Source organism: Myiozetetes cayanensis, unplaced genomic scaffold (assembly GCF_022539395.1).
Source record: "Myiozetetes cayanensis isolate MyiCay16 unplaced genomic scaffold, myiCay2020 scf3, whole genome shotgun sequence".
NCBI lineage: Eukaryota > Metazoa > Chordata > Aves > Passeriformes > Tyrannidae > Myiozetetes > Myiozetetes cayanensis.
The window spans coordinates 61,491,414-61,513,870 of record NW_026087521.1 but is presented as its reverse complement, the minus strand read 5'-3'; the positions used below and the strand labels follow the sequence as shown (position 1 = coordinate 61,513,870).

The following is a 22,457-nucleotide window of genomic DNA, read 5'->3' as shown; positions in this document are numbered from 1 at the left end:
TGATAACCGTGATAGACAAGGATGTAAAAGAAAGAGGGAGAAATCAGACAATTATGTTCACTTTGTACAGAGAACTGGGCAACACATCATCTAAACAAGAATTTCAGAGCATATTTTGGTAGGGATCAAAAAGGTTTGATACCAAAACCAAGCCTTAGAGCACCCAGAGCAAACAAGAGCAAGAAATCCAAGAGCTCAACTGCACAGTGCCTATCATTAAATAAGATTAGGAACAAGATCTCTCTCTTTTACAGTAATGGCACAGAAGGTAAAAAAAAGTTTACATTTAGTACAAGAATTTGTTGCCTGAATACAGTCCAAAAATGTCAGATCACATAGCCAAAGATCCTGTTACAGAGAAAAGTGCAGTAAAACCTGCTCTAGTAAATGCATTATACTTGTCTACTACAACAGCTTATCCTTCTCACATAGATTAACAGTTTCTATACTATCACTCTCAAATCTGTTAACAGACACACTGTTTAATAACGTCCTTACTATGGAAAAGCCTGTCAGAAGTCAAGTCACAACTGCAGAATAAGAGTCCAGAAACACTTTTCTCACTTTCTCCAAAGTTGTGTTCTCTGAACTTCAAGCAGTAAAAGTTTATTTTCTTGAGGTCTGTAGTTTCTTGATGTCAGTTTAAAGATTTCTAGAAAATTTCAGAGTTTGCATATGAATGCTGTTTGCACACAGGACAAGTAAGTTCTGGTTCATCACTTCAGAAAGTGTCATCTTTCTGTGTTCATTAGAGTGTGCAAACAAACATAAATCAAATCTGAATGAAGCTACCTAAGAAGTTTACTCCGTCAAAAGTGGTCCTTTTCTCCCTCACCCCCATCTTCCTTTACACCGACACTGGCACCACTCTGATCCCTGGGTTGATTAGCTGATCCAATACTAATCCAGCAGAAATTACCCACTTTTTTTGCTAGGTGACCCTGTTACTAGATAATGAAGCTGGTGCAGATAACCAGGGGATTTCAGGAGCTCAAGCATGTGCAACAGAAACAAAGGGAGCATCAGCTCCCATTTTACTGAGACCCACTACAGAACATGTTCTGCAGAACACATGCAAGGCCAAGTTTGTCTTCAACACACGTCAGCTGGATGTCAAACGATCTACAGCCCTCCTCTTAGTAGCATTCATAAGTTACCAGGGAGCCAAAGAACCCAGCTAGGCATGGATTAAGGAAAGTTAAACTGATGATCACTTCAACAGACTGCTGTATTCTCAAAACTTCTTGCAGCTTTCAGGACTGCTCTCTCTGAAATTCCACAGTTTTCCTGGGTCGCACGCACGGTATTTGAAGAAGTGCACACATTAAACAGTAACACCGTGTCACAGTATAACCTCAGATGGCAACAAAGTACCAGAGAGACGCTTGGTCACTCTGCCTGCCTCCACACTGCGATCAGAAGAAGAATCAGAAAAAAGGTAAAACCCGTGGGTTGAGATAACAGCAGTTTAACAGTTGAAAAAAATGTTACTCTAATGATAACAATAAAAAGGAGAGAGAGAGGAATAAACCCCAAGACAGTTAAGTGTTGCACAATGCAATTGCTCACTGCCCTCTGACTGATGCCCAGCCCGTCCCCCAGCACTGATCAGCAGCTCCCAGCCAACTCCACCCAGTTTATATACTGGGCATGACTTTCTGTGGTATGTAATATCCCTTTGGACAGTTCAGGTCAGCTGTCCTGGCCATGCTCCCTGCCAGCTTCTTGTGCCTCTCCTCACTGGCAGAGCAGGGGACATTGAAAAGTCCTTGACTTAGGGTAAGCACTACTTAGCAACCACTAAAATATCAGTGTATTATCAATGTTATTCTCATACTACACCCAAAACACAGCACTGTAGCAGCTACCAGGAAGAAAATTAACTCTACCCCAGTCAAAACCAGGACAACTGCTAACTGTAATGAAACTCTCCTAAACCCCAGAAAGGGCAGAAGTCTTCTGGTTTAGAGTTCCTTTTCAGACAATCATTACTCAGTTACCAAGAGCCTAACTGACCATGCACATACCTATGTAGTATTAAGCTCTGGAGTTAATGAACTCCCATGTCTCAAAGTTCAATTGTTTGTGATGCCAATTCACCATCAAGATGTCACCAGTGGCCTAAACCAACCATCAGAGGACTTCCCAAAGAGTGATGCAGTCTGAATTTGTTCTAATATTCTTGCTGCTTCCTTCAGCTGCTGACATCACTCCCCCACTCTCTTCTTTACATGTGTCCTGACAAAACTCTCTGCCTTGGTAGGAACACATTACGGTTACATCACTGTAACACAGGCAAGATAGCTTAGAGAATCCAAATGTCTTGACTAACACTGAGTCATGGGATATTATACGGCACGGTACTTATACACCATTCTCTTCTTAAAATGCAAGTTAGAAAACATATGTTGCTGCATTTACAATACCACTGTTATCCCCCACATTAAACTGAAGTCACAAAGTCTAGACGTGACTCGGAGTTTTTGCTCTTGTTTATCTTGATCTCATCAGATGAATGATTAATAGTGTTTAACATGACATTCAAGTCATTTAATGTTCCTCGGGGCAGCGTGCCAGATTCAGTAACTCGAGAGCATTCAGCATAATGGCCAAGATACATTCAAGGCTATAATATAAAAATGTTATTTTTCTAATCACAGTCCTGCATCATCCTTTTCAGCTCCCCGGATTGCTTTTTTTTCAGCAATTCCTCTGTGCCCATTCTGTCAACTGACCTTTATTAACCAGCCTTTCGTAAGGGGAAAGCAGCGATAGGTGCTGCCGTGCCACACCACTTCTCCCGAAAGCCTGTTGCACAATTCTCAGAATTTCATCACCTTATGTTCTTTGGATTGGAAGAACTTCACTGGAAATGAACATCACCATAAAGAACTTTCCCTGACTTCCCCAAACTTTCTGCATACATTCTAAAATAACAGCATTGTCCTTTAGAATTCACATTCTGACAGGCTTTTGTAAACACAGCCACGCCACAGTTTCCAAAAAGGCTAACTATATTCACCCTCTAAGCAGGGTGTGCAAAGCTGGGTTTGCTGTCACTGGACCAAAAAAAGTCTTTCATTAGCATTGTGCCAAAAACCCTTTCAGCCTGCTGGTCAAAATGTTAAGTACTGGGAGGTTCCTGGAGTTTAGTATTTTTCCTTTGTAGGTCACCTTCTTATAAAAGATACAGTCCATTTAACATAGCACTTGGAAACAGCTTTATACAACCGGTCATGGGTGGCTGCTCGCTGGCACTCATTAAAAACAAGCACTAACATTCAAAACTCATGTAGCAAATAGTCCTAGGACAAAGTCACATTTTGGCTTCAGCAGCCTTGCTAATACACCCTTATTAGAACTCGTTCCCTTGTTAAATATCTTCAGATGAAAAGGCTCTGTTGAATCTCTGAGCAGTAGCAACTACTGATTTTCTGTCAATGCCCAGTATTTGACAAGGGCCACAGGCCTCAATGCCCACATGTGCTCATCAGCACCCTTTGGGGGAGAGCCTGTAGAAATCGCTTCTACTGCAGAAGAGTCTCATGTGCCTTTTGCTGCTCCTCTGCCATTGTTAATCCTGACAGCAGGAAAACAAAACAACCATGCTGGGCTTATGGAAAAATAAACGCTCTGTTAAAAAAATAAACAGAGAGAGACTGGAAGAGTATGCTGAACTTAACATCAGAGCAGAGTCGATCAATCCAAAGCAGCTGGAGGAAGATGCAAGTTAACCCACCAGTACAACAGTGTTTCCTCTTATATCACTGTGAAAGGCCAACACGTTCCTCCACTGCTGCCCAAACCAGACAGATATGATCTCCACGAGAACAAAGGCAAAGCCCATGGAATCTAACCCTTGTCCAGGGAAACAGTTGCGCCAGTGAACGATAAACAAAACTACTCCCTCCCTCTCCCAGTTTCAAAACACAGCACAGCAGGCCACGGTTACAAAACCTGCTGGCAGGCAGCAAACCCTCGAGTACCAACACTTCCCCTCCCAAAGAGCTGAAACTCCACACTAATAGGAGACAGTTGAACCCAGCTGCAACTCAACAAGCCATAACCTATGACAAGCTTCTTGTTAATTCAATGAGAGTTTTCTGGGAGACAGAGCAGAGAGAGAGAGAGAGAGACACGGCCGATTCGCACACATTACCAGCCTTCTGGGCACTGCCTACTCACGGTTGATTAGGTCACCACTTTTTGTCTTTTCTGCAGACTTTCAAGCTCTTAAAGTCTGTTAATAACCCAGGCACATCAACTGTCAGTGAAGGATGCATGAGCATCTGACCAACTCAAGCCTCTGGAGACTGGAAACTATCTCCCTATCACGTGTCTTTGTACTGTTTGAGTGGGAATACTCGGAGATATTCTGCTCTGTGCATCCAAAAATGCTTTGCTGTACAAAAAAAAAAAAAAAAAGGCATATTTACTAGATTCAAGCACTTACTTCAGTGACTGGCAGTCTGAGTAAAATACACATTACTTCCAGTGCTTAGAACAGCAAGAGAACGATAAATTCAGGTGTTAAGATCTTTTGATTTGAAGTATAATGTCATCTCACATGCTTTTAAAGAAATAACACACCTTCCCAAGAGTTGCAAAAAATGGAGGAAAAGAAGATGTGGTAAAGAGATCTACAGAACTACAAATTTTGAACATAATCTGCTTTAAAACAAAAGCAAACATGTTTTGCTGAGACCTCAAACTTTGTTTTTCCAGGCCTCTCCCATTCACTCTCAGAAGACAGACTCTATTAACAAAACCTGCAATGCCATGCAAGAAGGAGGAAAAAAAGAAGCAGATGCCAAGTTTTTAATCATAATTCCAAAGTACCAATAGTAAAATGCCAGACTGAGAATAAAGCTAAATGGTTTCAAACAGAGCAAGAAACTTGGAAGTAGATCTATAAAGGATAAAACTTCAGGCAATCAGAATTTAAAAATACCAGCTTCAGAAAGACTGAAATTTCTGCCTTTGACCTTCAAGACTTAACACCTCAATCTTTCACTCAGATGGAATGCACCATAAAGAGAGTCTGACAATTTCATCTACTTACTTGCACCTTTCTGTCAATACCAAAAGCATTTCTGTAGTCTGCTTTTTCAGAGAATACATACACACTTCTGTAGCAGAAAAGGCTTTAAGTTCTGTGATTCAAGCTAAAAGCCTCAAGTCATTTGCTCACCTTCAATTACTCTAAAAATTCTGGTTTGTACCTGAAATTGTTACATCCTTCTGCCTTCCTCCTTCAAGTCACTTTGGTATTTACACTCTGGAAAGACTCCTGCAGGTACACGGAGATATCATGAAATCTGTCAGAGGTCAGCTAAGTTCCACTCGAAGTCATAGCCCATGCTCCCTGAGAAGCAATCCAGGCAAGTATTTACCCAAATTTCTCCTGCCCATTCAGACGACTTGAGCACTGCACAGACCTCCTCCCAAACCCCTGCTGTAGGTTTTCGAGCACTTTAAAGCAATAGGCCTCCACTTTATGGGCACATTTTGGTGCCACACAGGACAACTGCACTACTCATGAAAGCAAAACTGCATTAAAGATGAAAGGAATCATCATCTAAGCACAGGAAAAGCCGACGATTGAAATAAAGGTAACAAAAAAAAAAATGGTTCTTTTGTTTACCTCCTGTCACTGACAAGTTAAAGTACAAAAGGAAAGAGTCAAGCACAGGGTTTCAGGGCTGCATAAAGAGCCCATTCATCACATTGTGAGAAGTCACATGCATTCGATTGTGTCAGCTTAACAAAGCCACAGAAAGAGAGATTTCTTCAGGAACTATCACTGCTGGAATTACAAAGGCAGTTAAAACACAGAAACTCCAGGTCAGGAGAAAGGATGCTGTCCCAAAGGCAAGGCAATCCAGCATGCTACATGAGAAAGCACCTGCTGAAAAACACCTCATCAGCACATACACAGCACACGCAAACCAGAAAAGGGGAAAAAAGTTCAAGCTGCTGAAAGAACAAGAAGAATTATGCAGCTTGTCTGATCCTTTTCTCACCACCAAATGCTTAACATGCAGATAAATGGTCACCGTTTCTCCAAGTCACAGAAGGTTCAGCACTCACCTGCCACTACTTTAGCTGCATGTTTAAACAAAATAGTAAGATGTTCTTTGGAACAGGTACTTGGAAGAGGGGACAATCTATGTACACACATGCACTCTAGGAGAGGGTTGAGAATTACGGGATAAAATACCGACTGAGAGGTTTGAGAGTAAAAGGATATTAATTTTATCTTCTCATAAGAATCACTGTAAAACTGGCAGATTAACAGCACTGGCAGAAGGATGTAGCTGTTTTATTATTATTTTGAATAAGCATGTTCAATATGGCTAGTAAATCTTTACTATATGAATTCAGTGAATGCCACTATTTACAGAAAGTAGGATCCTTAATGTAAGTTTTAGTTCACAGCTATGCAACCTCCCAGGTACGTTACTGGTGCCAGGGTCAAAGGCCTCAAAAACAAACAAAAAAAACCCTTTCAGGAGTAAATTTTATTTCTTAATATCATTCCTATTTTCTTGCACAAAAAAATGCTTTATTACTAATGAGGAACAATACCGGCCCATCAAAATGAGAAATACACAGTATACAATGCAAGCTGTGAGGAAGATGGAAAATAATTCTGAACATAATGGCATGCTTCCACCTCCCTTGAAAAGACTATTAAAATAATTCATCAAATTCAACTACTGCCTCTTAAGAGCTCAGACTGCTTACTCCTACAAGTGGAGCAGAAAGTAGGCAAAGGAATCTTGTATAGGAGAATTTGGGGAAGATTATTTAGATAAATAAAGGAGCTGCAGTGATATGAGTAATAAGAGGTGACAGTAAAAGTAAACAATGCAATATTATCACAGGATAGAAATACACACATTTTTTACACTCATACCTCAAGTCTTAGCCCAGTACATTTTTGGGAAGTGTTGTATCTGTTAGAATACATCTGTATTATGATACTAGCTTTTCCTAAGTAGGAGCACTTAAAAGCACATTAAATGATGATGGTGGTTCTTCCATCAAGACTCTGTATAGCTCTCATCCACTTCCCTTATCCAACACTGGGACTGTTACCATCAGCTGCCTCTGTGGTCGCATTTAGCCCCTGGAACACTAATGCAGTGGGCACCACTTGACTCCTTTTATAAGGCTATGTTTAGCTTGAGTGGCTGAGTACTACTGCCATCTAGCCAAGAACAATAACCTTATATTACTGTTATCTAAACATGAACCTCCTCAAAAGCAGAGGAGAATCATGCTTTTGAACTAAGAAGTCATCTCTTCTGAGGCAGTTGCACACAGCCAGAACAGACAGTGGAGCAGAAGAGTGAATCCCAGCTGACATTTGAGTAACAGCTGTGCTGAGGCTTACACAAGACAGAGGAAGATGTAGAGTGTAATGTTTTTTCCAGATTATTTAGAACACTGCAGAATATCCCATAATAAAGGCCATTTGGCAAGATAATATTGGTACTTTTGACAGCAGAGCGTTTTGGGATGATCCATCAGAAGCATCAATTATTCAGCCTCTCATGATGAAAAATAATTTAAATACATCGCACTATTAAAAAAGAAGAAATCACAGAGGACAGGAATGAGAGGCTGAAAAGAAGTCAAAAAAGCAGGAAGCCATACAAGGCAGAGAAAGTGATGCAGATTAAGACAGAACAGCAAGGTCCAAATGGCAACAACTTTCTGTGACAGCATTTCAGAAGACCAGGAAAAAGAAAAGATACCCAACACAAGAAAGCTAAGTACTTGTAGTGAACCAAAACAAAAGAAACACATACTTCTGTCATACACTTTAAAGCAAACAAATAAACAACCAAACATAGCATATACTAAGAATGCCTGAAAGAGAGAATGAAAATTCTCAAACTATTTTATTTCCAAAATTTTAAAATTAAGCACTTCAACTCATTCAGGTAATTTCTGTTTGGCTAAACAAATGTACAGAAAGAATTTAAGACCATAATCAATTATGGGCTTTTACTTTGGGTTATTCCACCTACAGGCAGCAGGTCACTCACATTACTCAGCCAGGAAAGTCAGGGATGAGAATGAAAACATCCCTCAAAACGGATGATCCCAAACACAATGTGTTCAAAATACGTGAAAATGACTGAACAATTTAACTCCTCTTTTTTTAACATTATGGAATTCAAATATTGGCCAGGACTTTGCACCTCATACAAATGATTCACAACCTTCCACAGAATGGAAAAAGACTCTGGGTATTTCCTGCTATCGTGATATACTGAAAACATCCTAGAGAAGTGTACAACTTAGAGTGGCTTGGCTTACTGGCCATGAATATCTGTTCTGACTTCTCATTACAAGAACACTTGAAACTAAATTCTGTAAGAGCTCAAACTCATCAAGTTAAGACGAGCTCATACCAGTTCTCATGTCAGCTGATCCATGACAGTGCTCCATGCACATACCCAGAATTTGTGGCAAATGCAATTACAGCCACAGCCCAACACACACTAAGTAGCACCGGCATGTTTTTGCTGCTGGCTAAAACCACACAGTTGCTGTGACTGAGCTGATACAGTAAAGTCATTAATCCATGATAAATTTAATAGGGAGCCTAAGATGAATGCCTCTTCCACTTAAGTGTGCTGATATCCATCTGAACATATCCTGGGGGAAGCATTAATTACCGTTCTGGAAGTCTCTAACCAGAAGGTACTTTAGTCCAGTGCTTGGACACTACCTTCGTGTAACACCTAATTAAGCTGTGGAACGTCTTTCCTCAGGATGCTGTGGCTGCTCAAATTTACAGAGGCTCCTGCACCAAAAATTTAAAAGACACTGACACTGGCTCAGAAAATCTGTGAGCCACCAACTGCTAAAGAGTGGGAGAGTGTCCTAGGGAAGTAACACGACATGCTTCCCCACCCTTGTACTCTTCCTTATGAGTCTGTTCCTGGTTACTGTCCAGAGACAGGATATTGTACACTGTGGATGTTTGGCCTAATCCAGTATGGCCATTCTTCCATCAACAATGCTTGCAAACAGATTTTTCAATCCTAATCTCCAAAATTACAGCAATTAGTCAAGGTTCTGACTACATTCAGCCAAAGTCAATATATCTTTCCCTTTCACTTGCAATTAACTGAAAGTTACAGAACAAAAATCTTTTCATATTAGCAGCATCTCAGCAGAGAACAAATCAGTACAAATCCCATTTCTTTGAGGATGGGATAAAAATTTAAAAGCTGGTAAAATTAGTTATGCCCAGTCTCGTCACTCAAGCTCCCATACATTGAACTGAGGATTTCTGGAATCTTCCTGGTATTATTACAATTATTTAGCAGGCATTAAAAGGCTGTAGGCTCACGGTCCACCTTTCTGAGAGTTAAGAAGCACTTATGCCACAGCTCCCTTCTCCCAGCAAACCTAGCAGGTAATCATATAAAACTTACATTTTCCTGATCAGAAGACAGAGGTGGCTCCTCTAAAAGAAGCCTCTGCTGAGAGCTGTCCTCCTCAAAGGCTGCCTGTGTTGTTGCAGGGTCAGACATGTGTCCTCTTCTGAGCCGTAGACCTGGCTCTGGAGAACCAGCATTATCGAGTTCCGTTAGCTCATTCATGAGATGCTGGGAGCCTTCTCAAATATTCTCCCTCCTCTTGGTTCAGTTTGGCTGATTACGTGCTGGCTCTGAAAGACAAACAGTTTATGTAAGTCAACTGAAGTTAAAAAGAAGGGTGTAAAAGTTGGCCGGAAGAAGAGCATGCTTAAAAGCTCCCAGACAGCCACCACAACTGCTCTTCTGTGTGCCAAAGCTCCCACAGGACCAATTACACAGATTTCTACACCACTGGATAACGAATTCTCATCTTGAGGCCACTTTCATACCCTAACATAAGTTAAACACAACTTTGAAAGATGACAGAAATTGAGCTTCATAGAACTTCTTTTAAAAATGTGTACTTTTTAGAAATTATTTTTATTTTTACGAAGCTGCAAACACCGGGCCGTTAAGACTACTTAGAAATAAACTACTTATCACAAGTACTCTGTAATTATCAGCTTTTTGCAGGTATGAAGCTCATAGTCAAGCTCAATCATCTGGGCTAGGATTCACCAAAAGTAGGTCGTTAAGTACTGGTACAGCTGCTCAGGTAATAGCAAGCAAGCAGAGCTCATGCAGCAACTAATTTTAGACAGACAGCAAGGAGGGCAGTAGTACACAGAGTAATTAAGCTTCCCTTGCCTAAATTAACATGCTCACAATCACTGCTGGCAATAGGCTTGTACCTCTCCTTGTGTAAGGAATTAGAGCAGACAGATTTGAACGCCGTTCATTCCATCAGAGCAATCAGACCCAGGCAATTCCTCCAGAAAACCATAACCCAAGATTTCTACTCAGAAAAGTCATTGTATTTCAGGCTTACAACACCTCAAAAAGGATTCAGGGTAAATTTATCTCAAAACGTTACAAGATGTGATTGTATTTGCAGAAAATTAATGACAACAGTTATTCTGAGCTCTCATCCAAGGGTATTATTGGTCACCCCTTTGTCTTGTACATCACTGTATATCTCTTCAGTAGTCAGCCAAGAGATGCCTGCTGGACACTGGTAGCCTTGGGAGGCACAATATCCAGAGAACTTTGCAATCTGAGTGCCAGAAAGAATCAGAGCGAATTATCAGAATGAAGCCTCAGCTGAGGCTTCAGAATCACCCTGAATGAGAATCTATTCGTTTTGCACTAATCACTCGGTGTCATTCTTATTACTGTAGCATCTAAGTACTCAGATGTGACTAACACATAACATTAGGATAATCCATCTAACAAGTTTTAACTTGCCAGGATGCATAATTAAATTGGAATTTTAGTGCCCAATAAAGATGCTGAAATTTGTCACAATGTAGGAGAGAAAATTAAAAATATAAGATGGGGAATTGATATTGGCAGTCTTATAATAAAATGTCACCTCCAAAGAGCCAATAAACAGCGTATTCCATCCTTACAGGAACTAATTTCATTTACATACGATCACTGCAAGATAATTCTCGCTGTGACAAATGGGCTACAGTTAATTTTGCTGCAGCATTTTGCAATATTATATCCCCTCAGCTGCCTGGCAATCCTCAGAGAACAGAGCTGCTAATGAGCAGGTAACAGACTCTGCAGAGCTAAATGATACCTCAAGTTGTCCGAGTTCAGTATGGCACACAGCTTTAATCACCCAAGATGGTACGCTGACAACACGACAGCAGAGCAGATGGTGTGCCCACCTTCCTGCCACCTTCACTACAGGGTCAGCAACCTCCATCTGAGAAGGAACATCTAAAATGGCCACAGCTGTTTACTTGGTAAACACAAGAGTCACAGGAGAATTAAGATGAGGTTTAGCAGCATTACACAGGAAGCTTGATGAAGAAGTTGGGTGAGATTTTAAGAGCAAGGAGAAATATTTAGAAAGCCACAGAACTGCTGAAATCTTGATTGTTTTTGTCATATTTCAAGCAGCCAAATCACAATTCTATTTTTATGCACAAAACATGAAGACATAATCACACTGCCATTTGGCAAAACTGATCTAAAAAAGAAAGGAATATGCAACAACAACTACAGTTTGAAACGATACTTATGGGCTTTTTAATTTAAAAGGCAACCTATAGGAGGCTAACCTCAGTATAGTACTGTGCTGATTTGGCTGGGGCAGAGCTCATTTTCTTCCCAAATATCCGTTATGTGTGATGGCAGCCCTGCTTTCCTGGGGATGGCTGAACACCTGCCTGCCCATGGGAAGTGGTGAGCAAATTACTTGGTTGGCTTTGCTTGTATCCACAGCTTTTGCTTTACTTATTAAACTGTCTTTGAATCAACCCACAGGTTCTCTTTTACTCCTCTGATTCTCTCCCCCATCCCACTGGGGCAGAGTGAGTGAGTGGCTGTGTGGAGCTTAGTTGTCAGCTGGGGTTAGACCACAGCAGGTCCCCTGTACCAATTTGAAGCTGTAGCAAAAACCAAAAAAAAAATGCAGGCAAGCAGAGCAGCTGCTCATAAACAACAGTTACACACCCCTTGATATTCCATATGACATTTCAGAGGTAGGTAGTTGGAACAGCCCTGGTTAGCTTCACGGATTGTGCAATTTGCATTAGACGTTGAACCGGCAAGTTTTACTAGTTCTTCTTTCTACCAGCTTTAAGCAATAAAGTTGCCACTTCGTGCTGCATTACCAACTATATTGCCTAACAGCCTGTCCTTACATCACCTCTATAACATTGTGGGAGCAATGCCCTGGGACGCAGTAACAACCACACAGCAGGCTTAACCGCATTTGGCCATGATGGTTGCGAAAGGTTCTCCTAACACAAGAAGACACAAGAATGCCAAGAGACTTTTAAATCAGGCCTCGAAGATTTACTTCGCTAGCACTTGCTGCCAAGCAATCGCTAAGGTTAAAAATAAAAGATGCCTTTCACCTCCAGAGAGTCAGACTTGCATTCAGCAGTAGAGATGAACTTAAGAGCTCTGCAGAAATAGAAGCTGCTGTTTCTCGAAATGACAGTGGAATTGTTCAATGCACTACAACGTTTCCACGTTCTCATTTATGAAGGATCCTCTTAGTGCTACATATGCTTGCCCTAAAACAGCATGCAAAGGTAAGCAAACTAAAAAGTATGGTCAGTAGCACCTAGACAGACTTTGACGGCTGAAACATTGTAAAGAGCCTTATTGCCCCGCTCTCTCTAAGACTGTAGTTCATGAAAACAAAACTAGAAAATGGAAAGCCACAGAACACTTAAGGTCTTGGAAAATACTATTTTGTGTTTCACTGAGATTACAAATCTCATATATGAAGTCCTTTTAACTTTTTTTGGTAGCATGCAAACTAAATGTTTCATTAAAATTAGTTGCCATTTAAAGAGGAAGTTGCCATGTACCATTTAAAATCTACTTAATGACTGCATACGTAATAAGCATAATATCAGCATCTAGATGAATCAGTGAGTTCCTGATGTGCTTAAAATAAGCTGAGAGAAGCATCTACAGAACTTGGTTTGTTGTGTTTGGGGCTTTTTTTTTTTAAATGTAGCAAACTTCTAAATGCTAAGTCAGCTTTTAGAAAGGACTTACCAGTTTAATACAACCAGAGTTCTAAACACAGCCCACAAACACAAAATGAGGCACTCCCTTATTCGACTCGATATGCTGCTGCCATGCCACCACATCCCCCACAGCAGCCTCAGCTGCTCCCCCCATCCCAGTTCAGCCCCACAGCGAGGACAGTCAGGGCCAGTTTGAGGCTGGACACAGATACCTGCCACCTTTCCAAAACCAGAATCAGAAGGCAAAACTATCTCAGCAGTTCACTGCAACTGTGCAATGTCACAGGAGTCAACATCCACAACTGCAGCATATTTAGGACACTGCTTCACTCCTCTAGATGACAAGGAAAGAGTAGTTACATGAACTTAAGCACCACGGATAATGCTATTATTCTTTGCAAGATATTCCCCAGGATAAGCATTACAGCCCTCCCAACCTCCCAGGATTCACCTGGCACAAGGACTGTTTTACAGTCTAAGCTAAATGATGTCACATGGTAGCAAACCAAAGAAAGCACACCAACAGCGTGTAATCACATCTAAAAGATCTGTTACTCCCTTTTTAGGATAAAACACAGTCCCGGATGGTCAGACCACCTCCCACTACCCCTAAGCAAAGCAATCTCTCCAGTATTCAACTCTTGTCAGGGTGCTCTTTTCTATAAGTAGCACAAGAATGACCCCTTGAAAGGTATTTCATTCTGTCTGTAGCTGGTATTTGGAGGAAGAATGAAAATTGCATCCCTCTACACTCCCCTCTCAACTGCCTTTCTGAGGGAAACTTTTCTGAACAGGTAGGCAATGGCACTCACTGCATGCTCCTTCCTTGCCAATCCTCTTCCAAAGCATCCATTAAAGTAGCATAAGCAATGTAAACACTGGATGATTCTTCATAAGATTAGCCCATTCTCCCTAATCTGTTATCAAAACAACAAAGGGCCATCATGAACATTTCAGGGTATACATTTCTCTCAACATTCATTAAGGCTTAATGAAGGGCTTGAGTGCCTGAAAAATCTTGTAAGAGACATTCTCTCAGTCTACAAATTGTTTGTGACAAGAACACATCTTATATAGGGTGGGGCAAATCACTTGTGATAAGAACACAGCTTATATAGGGTGATGGGGAATGCTGTGCCTATGAAACAGTGGATTCTGGTTATCTTGATCAGTAAGGTATACTAAATTAAATGTAGCTTTCTTGGCACATTGTATTTCTACTCCTGTCTTCTGGTAGGCAGGTTCTGTCACAAGTAGTCCCTCACAAATGGTATAGTAACACCAAAAGCATTCAGTAACATCACACAAAAGCTTGACTTATTCTCAGGTGACAACGGCATCATCTTATCACCCATCTGGTTCCCTCAGTCCCCACCACCAGCACTGATGCTCAGCTGAGTTCATCAGCAGTGATCTGCTGGCAAGGTGTTGGGTATTGTGGGGTTTTCTCGGGGGAGATGGGGTTTTTTTGACCCCCCTGATCCATACACGGGAAATCAGGTGCACACCAGCACAATGCAGGTGCACAGGGTGTGTGTTAAGGGAAGGAGGAAGGGTGTTACCTACACTCCTGTGTTACACGAGTTAAATTTGATGTTGAGTGTCACCCATTACATGTGGCCCGGCTGATCCATGGTCACCTGTTACCTGTATAGGGGATATACTTGTTGGTTGCTTTTTTCATTACACACACAGCAAAGCAAAGCAGATAAGAAATCCACGCATTTTAAGTAATTTGTGAATTGTCCTATATCAGCAGACCACAGATAAAAAGTTAACAAAACATTAATATTGAAAGATTCAAGAGTATAACTTGAAATAAGGGATATCTTTTTTTTTAACTTAGAGTCTTACAACAGTTGAGCTGTGTTTTCCAATTAAGGAGTTAAACATCCACAGTTAACATTCCAAATATTCTCTAAAACTGCAGTCAAAAACAAAGCAAGCAAGGGTATGTATGAAAGGGGGGAGGAGGAAAACCTCACAGAATACCTTGTTTTCTCAATGCACGCTGAAGGAAATGTATGAATCAGGCTGTAAAAATTCTTTGGAGGTCATCTTTAACAATGAGGAACAATGAGGAAGTAATCCAGCACCTCTTTTCTCGATGTAATTTCCCTAGATAAAGAGGCATCTACAAAACAAAGCTTAGGCTCCCGCAGAGGGTCAGTGGCCAAAAAGCTGTCTTTGTAACTTGTAAACTGTCACTGGACGCTTCAGCCTAAGCTATTTCACAGCAGGCTGCAGAGGCAAACAATCAAGCACATTCTGATGCAGTTGGGTCCAAAGAAAGGGAACAAGCCGGCAGCCTGCCTACATTAGCAAAATGCTTCCATTTCAGAGGATCCCATTACATTGTTACAACATTTGTCCAATTTGTACCGCAAATTGGACCCCAGTTTTGTAACTGCGTTAAGTGTTATGTCAGAGGTTGGCCCATCCCCAGTGCACAATGTCCGGTTGTTACAGACTGCATAACCCGCTCTAGATTATTAGTTTTAGTCTTTAATAAACCAAAACCAAGAGAACTGTCACAAAAGCAATACAAAACTTAAAAACAGAAGTTCAAATGCTTTTCACATCACATTCCACAGATATCCACGGACCAGACCTGGAAAACTTGGTTTTGCTTAAATTTTTCATTAAATGGCTCAGTTTCTTCAAGTGAGGAACATTCCATCTTTTGCCCTTTCATGATTTTATTTCTATGGCATGCTACTCACACCAGCTTACTTCACGGTTGCCAACAACAGAAAGATGCAGTTCTTTTTTGTTAGTAACACTCTGGATCGCAGACTGTCTAAAAGTGAAAGACTGAAACTAAACATTACCTTCCTCGTAAGTGAAAATTTAGAATACATCCTTTTAGTTACTGCCTCAAGGACATCCAGTTCACAAAACGCTGCGTGAAGATGAAGAAACCAAAGTATTTGGCGCAGGCACTGAAATCCAGAGCTAGACCACTAAACTGAGGTTACATTCATTTAGCTCCCCTACACAGAAGATCTTTGCATGGGAATGTGAAGGGCACCGAGAGAGCGATCCAAAGAGCAAACATTCCTCTACCCTGGCAGGTACAACACTCTCCTCCCATGAAGGCCACATCTAAATCCAGTAAAAACTGAACCGAACTCAAGAAATTGCTCCAAGGCCTGGAGCAACCTTACAAAAACAAACACTACCACTGAGCTTTTAAAACCAAAAGACAAATACACACGTCTCAGGCTGCAAACTACAAGCAGCAAATCATTCAGACAGTTGCCTGCAGCGCTTCTTCCTGGCCTGCTCGGACACTTAAGATGCTGTCAGTGTGCGGATTTAAGGGCTGGCTGGTGCCAAGAGGGGGCAGCCCACTCTCCCCTGCTTGGGTAGCAAAGAGCCCCACTTCTCACGGCTGCCCCTCCACCCAGAGGCACTCTGATGTTTGTCACAGCCCACTCCAGGTGACAGTCTGGAGAAACATTAACCCAGGGAGGAGAATAAGATTATGATTTCCCACGGAAGACGCAAATGCTATCAAACACGCAAACCCAATGAGCTATCGGAGAAGTGCCGTGGACGTGGAGGACGTGACAAAGGGCAGCACCCCACCCCCAAAATTTTAACTCTGCATATTTTATAGGCAATATTTTCCTAACCTGCTAAAAACTGACAATTATCTGTTGGGCCTGGCCTTTAATTGTTATATATGTACACACCATGGCACGGCAAACCAAGCACCTTACCAAGATTACCAGTTTTAATAGAGCAGAGAGGATCTCAGAGGCCTGGCTGCAAAAAGCTGTCACTCCTCCCAGTTTTCGGACACCTGCTCTCTAGTTTTACTGATAATCTTGGTGAATTTTATTCGTGAGGTTGTGAGCTTGCTCATCAGTGTTTTACTTTGTGGCTGACAGGTTTGGTCTACAAAATGTTTGCATTCCCATATTTGTAAAAAATAAGAACAAAGCAAAGTTATTATTTAACTTACCCTCAGCAATGACATTTCTTCAGTTGAAAACAGTATATATTCCTCTCCTCAAAAGCCACAACGCTGCTTTGCCACAAGTCAGGCAACTAAAAATTTGCTATTTTTCTGTAGCAAAAATGCCACGATAACGTTGTAGAGATAACCAACGGCTACATCCATAGAATTGTATCAGTCTAAGATCAAAAAAATGGTGCATCATCTTTCAGATTCTTTTTTACCCACCAAAACTCAAGCAAGAGAGGCAGATCCACCACAACTAGATTGCATCTAATTTATGTAAGTCAGAAGTAAATTTAGTCAAATGGCTGAAGTTCTAAATAAAACCAGGTAAAGCTACTCATGAATTACTTAACTTCCTTAATCCAATAGCCAGAGAATAATTTGGAGTTTAAAAGATAAATATTGTTGAGAGTTAAGAGAAGGTGAACTTTTAGTCTCCTTTACCATGTAGTGCCACTCTCATATATGCATGTTTCCTGGTAACATTGTTTGAAATCATCTCAAATTCTGAAACAAGACCTAGCATCAGACACCGGTATCATAAAACATCACTGATGCAGTTCAAAAGTAGAAATGTGAAGTTACTTTCTACTGTCCCATAACTAAGGGGAGATGGCAAAAGACTCACAGTCTATTTATGAGAATAATGCTAACATTTCAAGAACCAAAACTATTATCAGTACACATACAAGCCCTTTAACCAGGGATGCAGCTTAAATTCAAAACACACCTACAGGTTTGAAGCAGTTTAAAACCATAAACTCGGTTCATGCTAATTTACAAGCCATCAGCAAGTATTTTGTGAATATACATGTTAGATGTTTTGCATGACTTACTACCCCTAACTGATGCATTCAGATAGCCATATGGGGGGGAGGTGTGTATGTGTGTGATCCGTGTCTCTTCCAACAACAAGAAAAAAAAAACAACACCAAAACCAGAAAAGCTCCCCAAACACACACTGAATTGTTTAAAAAACCAAAATGCTGTTATTTGGGCAGTGGTAACGAGGAGCACTTAACTTCTATATACTTTCAGTGAAAAAAAAATCCTGTCCCTACTTTTGAGCATGTAATTGCAATCCACCCTTTGATAAGAGAGCTACACTGCCAGTTAAGTACTGTAACATTGGATTAATGACAATCAGCACCGTTAAAGGAAAATAAAGATTATTTTTTTTTATGTCAAACTATTTACAGCAGATAACTCACACCATAAGATAGTGACAACAGTGGATTAAGGAAAAAATATTCCTCAAGGGAAACAGACATGGTGTTTGCACTTATAAAAATGTCTTATTACAAAACAGGAATAAAACCATAATTTCACATAAAAAGGTGGAGTTAGACATCCAGGTTGCCTTTATCATGGACAGAATACAGCATTTACTATAATTATAAAAGTCACAACAGAAAACACAGTATTATGTGAAGCACTTACACCAAACAACAACGTATAAAAAAGACAATAAAGTACTCCTGGCTACCCACTGACCTACACAGGTCACCACAAGGCAAGATAAGACAGAAAAGACGGGATGTCTCCAGGATCATTTACTCCTGCTCAGGAACCTGGAGTCATAAAAGAGACTGCAACACCCTTCTGGGACTTGTAAGTGATATGCAGGGATTTGGGGACACTGAACAAGGGGAAATCCATAACCATGTAGCCCGGTAAAGGCAGCACTACAGGACCAGCAGGAGGCCATACACTCCACATCGAGTCACGAGGCCAAAGACTGAGCTTTATCAGGCTTGCTCTGTCTGGACTTTTCGTTAGTTTAGCTGTGACAGCAGCTTTCCTAATTGACCAGATGCCATTTACTTTTGTTTACCTTGGTGTGATGTAACCTGCACTTATTCTCCACAGAAAGAAGAATTTACAGTGATGTTGAGAAATACAGGCCTAGTATGACAGAGGTCCTGAGAAGCAGAGATACAGTACAGAGGAATACAGGCATGGAATAAGAGATGGTGGCACAGCCTTGCCACCAGGAAACCCCACGGCTAAAGAGCTTACTAATGGACAGTTAAAAAAGATGCGGACCTGGAGCTGGACAAATCTGATTTTAGGGGCAACAAAGAAATATTAACTAACATACATAAGGGTACCATATATAGTAAACACAGGCACAACCTGGAGCTTTAGACCAATGAAGACAGGTAAGAGGAGTAAAAGTATATTAGCAAACATAAAAAGAAAACTCAAGTGGATCCCAGAGGGAGGAAGAAGAAACGGGCAAAATCAACATCACACTCCTCCAAACAAACAACTCCCAAGGCTGACTATGTCCCGTTATCCTCTCCAGCAGTCCAAAGCTGCTGACTTGAAGACCCAAAGCAGTGATGGAAGGGTGAAAGTTACCCCACCAGAAGGCACAGGAACCAAAAAGTTTGTGTGTTACAACTTTAGCTGTGTTTGGCAGCATTTTCCTGTACGTAAGTACTCTCAGTGCAACACTCCTCTTAAGAATCATTCGTCTAGACTTAACTATTAAAGAAAAATTGAGTCAGACTCAAGATTTCTATTATACTAACAATAAATTCTTGGCTTTACTTACTCACACATGACTTTCATAAACAGACACATGTACAAAGGGTGCTTCCTCTTTGCCCATAAACAAAAATGTAACAACATGGATGGAGCCTTCCGTTCCTTCTCCTATTCTGCAATAATGTTCTCTGAAGAGCATTATTGTCTTTAAAGTATTTCAGGAAAATTACAATATAATAACAAGCTGTGAAACAGCCCCAAGAAAAGCAACTAAATGGGCTGCCTGAACCAGCAACATTCTTTCCCCTGAGAGAGGACTCTGTGCTGGGGTGACCCGGTCAGTGTTGTTTTGTACCAAAGGGCCTTTCACACACCTTTATACAATCCTATAACAGCACCTAAACACAAACAGGGAGCTAAGCAGTCACTGTCTGCATGTTCTGTTTTGCAGAAGGAAGCTCTAGACATCACAAAAGAGACTCGATTTCTTTAAGAAACCCTGAGAACAGGAAGGAAACATGGCCAAGCTGATAAGCGTTCACGATCTTAAGAGTAGGAACGGTAGAAATTTCGGTTGATTTCCTGGACAACGGCCCAGACAGGAGGAACAGGAGCAGAAAGCAAGAACTGGGTCAGCAAACTACTGAATAGTTATTTGTCCTAGTTCTCAAATACTCACTGAAAGTACTCTTACCGTAACACAACTGCATCTGTAAGGGGCATTAATACGTGTAAAACTACTCTGGCAAACTATTCTGGAAAGGATCTTCTGCTTGTAGTTTGCTGACACAGTATTTACTGTCAATGGAATTAGCAAGTAAAGGATCTCATTCTAGTATAAGTTTGTTCTCATTCTGTAAGAAAAATAAGCTATGTAATGTAATTTTGATGCAAACACAAACTATTGTATACCTGGCTGTGACCGAGATGGAACACAGCTCTTCAGATTCATCTGATGCGCACAGACAGAAAACGCAGGCCAAGCTTCTCAGCAGAGACAGAGTGCTACATGTAGAAGCCAACCACTAATTTGTATGCCAAAGAGGTACTTGGAAATCCAGCTGAGAACTCCAGACAGAGGGTCAGATCTAAACAAAGCATAAGCACTGCCTTATCCACTTGTAAAAGCCCCAGGTACATTATTAGGAAAAGTATGAAAGGTTCTTCCAGTATTGAAAGCACAGTAGTGGCAGACATGATTTTGGGGAAAAAAAGCAGACAATGGTAGGTTTTAAGTCCTAACAAAAATCAATAATCAGTGTTGTGAATTTAGTATGTAAGAAAAAGCAGAAGTAAAACCTTGAAGGACAACCAACTTGCCCAGATAACCAGGCAAGTCCTGGTCTGGGTAGATAAGCAAGCAACTGTAGCTAAGGAAACAAGTAAGAAGTGAACAAGCCCTGAATTTATGAAATATAAAATCTGGTATCTATTTTTATCATGTGCTAGTTAATCTGTAAGAGTTCAGAAGCCTTATATCCCATTTCACACATCTACTAAATTATTTGAGAGAGGGTTTCCTTTGTGATAGCAAAGAAAGTTTTACATAAAACCTGAGTCAATCACTCAAAATTGCAGTTAAGATTTCAACACAGCACAAGGTCTCCTCATCTTAACATCTACAACAGCAGCACCACCCAAAACAAGAAGAGAAAGTGAAGATACCAACAACACTGCCCATCCACCAAGGTAAGGTCACAGAATTAGCAGATGGCAAACTCAAACATGAAAAGGGCTTGGTTTTGACAGAGCAAAAAAGTAAACCTTGGAACTTCTTGCTACGGGATGAGGATTCACTGGGAAAGTGGAAAAATGCACAGGATAAATCCATCAAATCATGTTAAGTACATGAAGCCACCTCTAGCTCTAGAAGCCCCTAAATAAATGTACATCTAGCACATACTGCTTGCACATTTATGCTCAGAAAGTATTTTCTTCCTTAGGGAATGGACATCCTTACTAAAATCCTTAGAGTTCTCTCTGAGGAAGGACAGCGAGGAGCCTAATGAATAAAAACAAACCCAAACAGGAAGGAAGTCAAATTATTTCGAGGCAGAAAACTAAAAACTGCACAGAAGCAAGGATGAGGGTTGAACCAAAGTATCCCAGGGACACCAGGCAAAGCACCCTAACAACACCAGTAACTCCCAAAGGCGTCCCAGAAGCCAGTAGGCACTACCCTGAGATGCTCCGGCCAGCGATTTATGTAAGAGGACAAGGGGACAGAAAAACCCTATGGCTGCCAAGTTTCCTCCTTCTCCCCTGAATGGTCAGCTTGCCTGAGACTGGTAGGTGGTCCTGCAACTTGGACAGGCTTCAGACTCAAAGGGTATAAATAGAAAGGTCAGGGACAAAGCAGAGTCAAAGCCTCGGTAAAAGATGTTGCAACCTGGCACACTTGGCGTATGCACGTCAGGATTTCATCCTGCAGCAAGGGGGACACCTCAAGTGAACCCTGCCACGAACAGGCCCATAGCACAACTCTCACTACCCACCAACTCAGCACCAGTGACACACAGAATCTCCTGGGCACAAGCAACCCAGAGCTTCTTGGTCCCTCTGCTTCAGGTAGGTCTTATCACTGTGCATGGGTGAGACACAGGGGCAAGAAAAGTGAGCAAGTGGAGCACAGGAACATGAGCTGTTTCTGCAGCAGGGCTTGGAGGCACACTGGGCAGATATCACACAGTGCATCACACACAAGAGGGTCGTCAAAGAGCCTCGGGGTGGGGGGCAGAAGCTTAAGCAGCAACTCCACAATAAAGGCATAATCCTGAGCCAAAGGGATTTCTAGTTTGACTGGTTTATGTTATAGCTATTCTGGAATTTCAAGTTTCAGTGGAATTAACTTGCCTTTTTCCAGAGACTCAAGGAAATCAAGACACTCTGTGC

General features: G+C 41.2%; 1 protein-coding gene across 5 annotated transcripts in view; it reads right to left on the bottom strand.

Moving 5' to 3' along the window:
- Positions 1–22,457, bottom strand: part of ADIPOR2 (adiponectin receptor 2) — a 46,339-nt gene that overhangs the window by 13,726 nt on the left and 10,156 nt on the right. For all 5 annotated transcript variants that reach the window (XM_050325569.1, XM_050325572.1, XM_050325571.1 and 2 more), the window contains exon 2: positions 9,459–9,694. In XM_050325569.1, coding sequence (XP_050181526.1) covers positions 9,459–9,626 — 168 coding nt within the window. In that variant the 5' untranslated portion in view covers positions 9,627–9,694. The remainder of the gene's footprint in view (positions 1–9,458; positions 9,695–22,457) is intronic.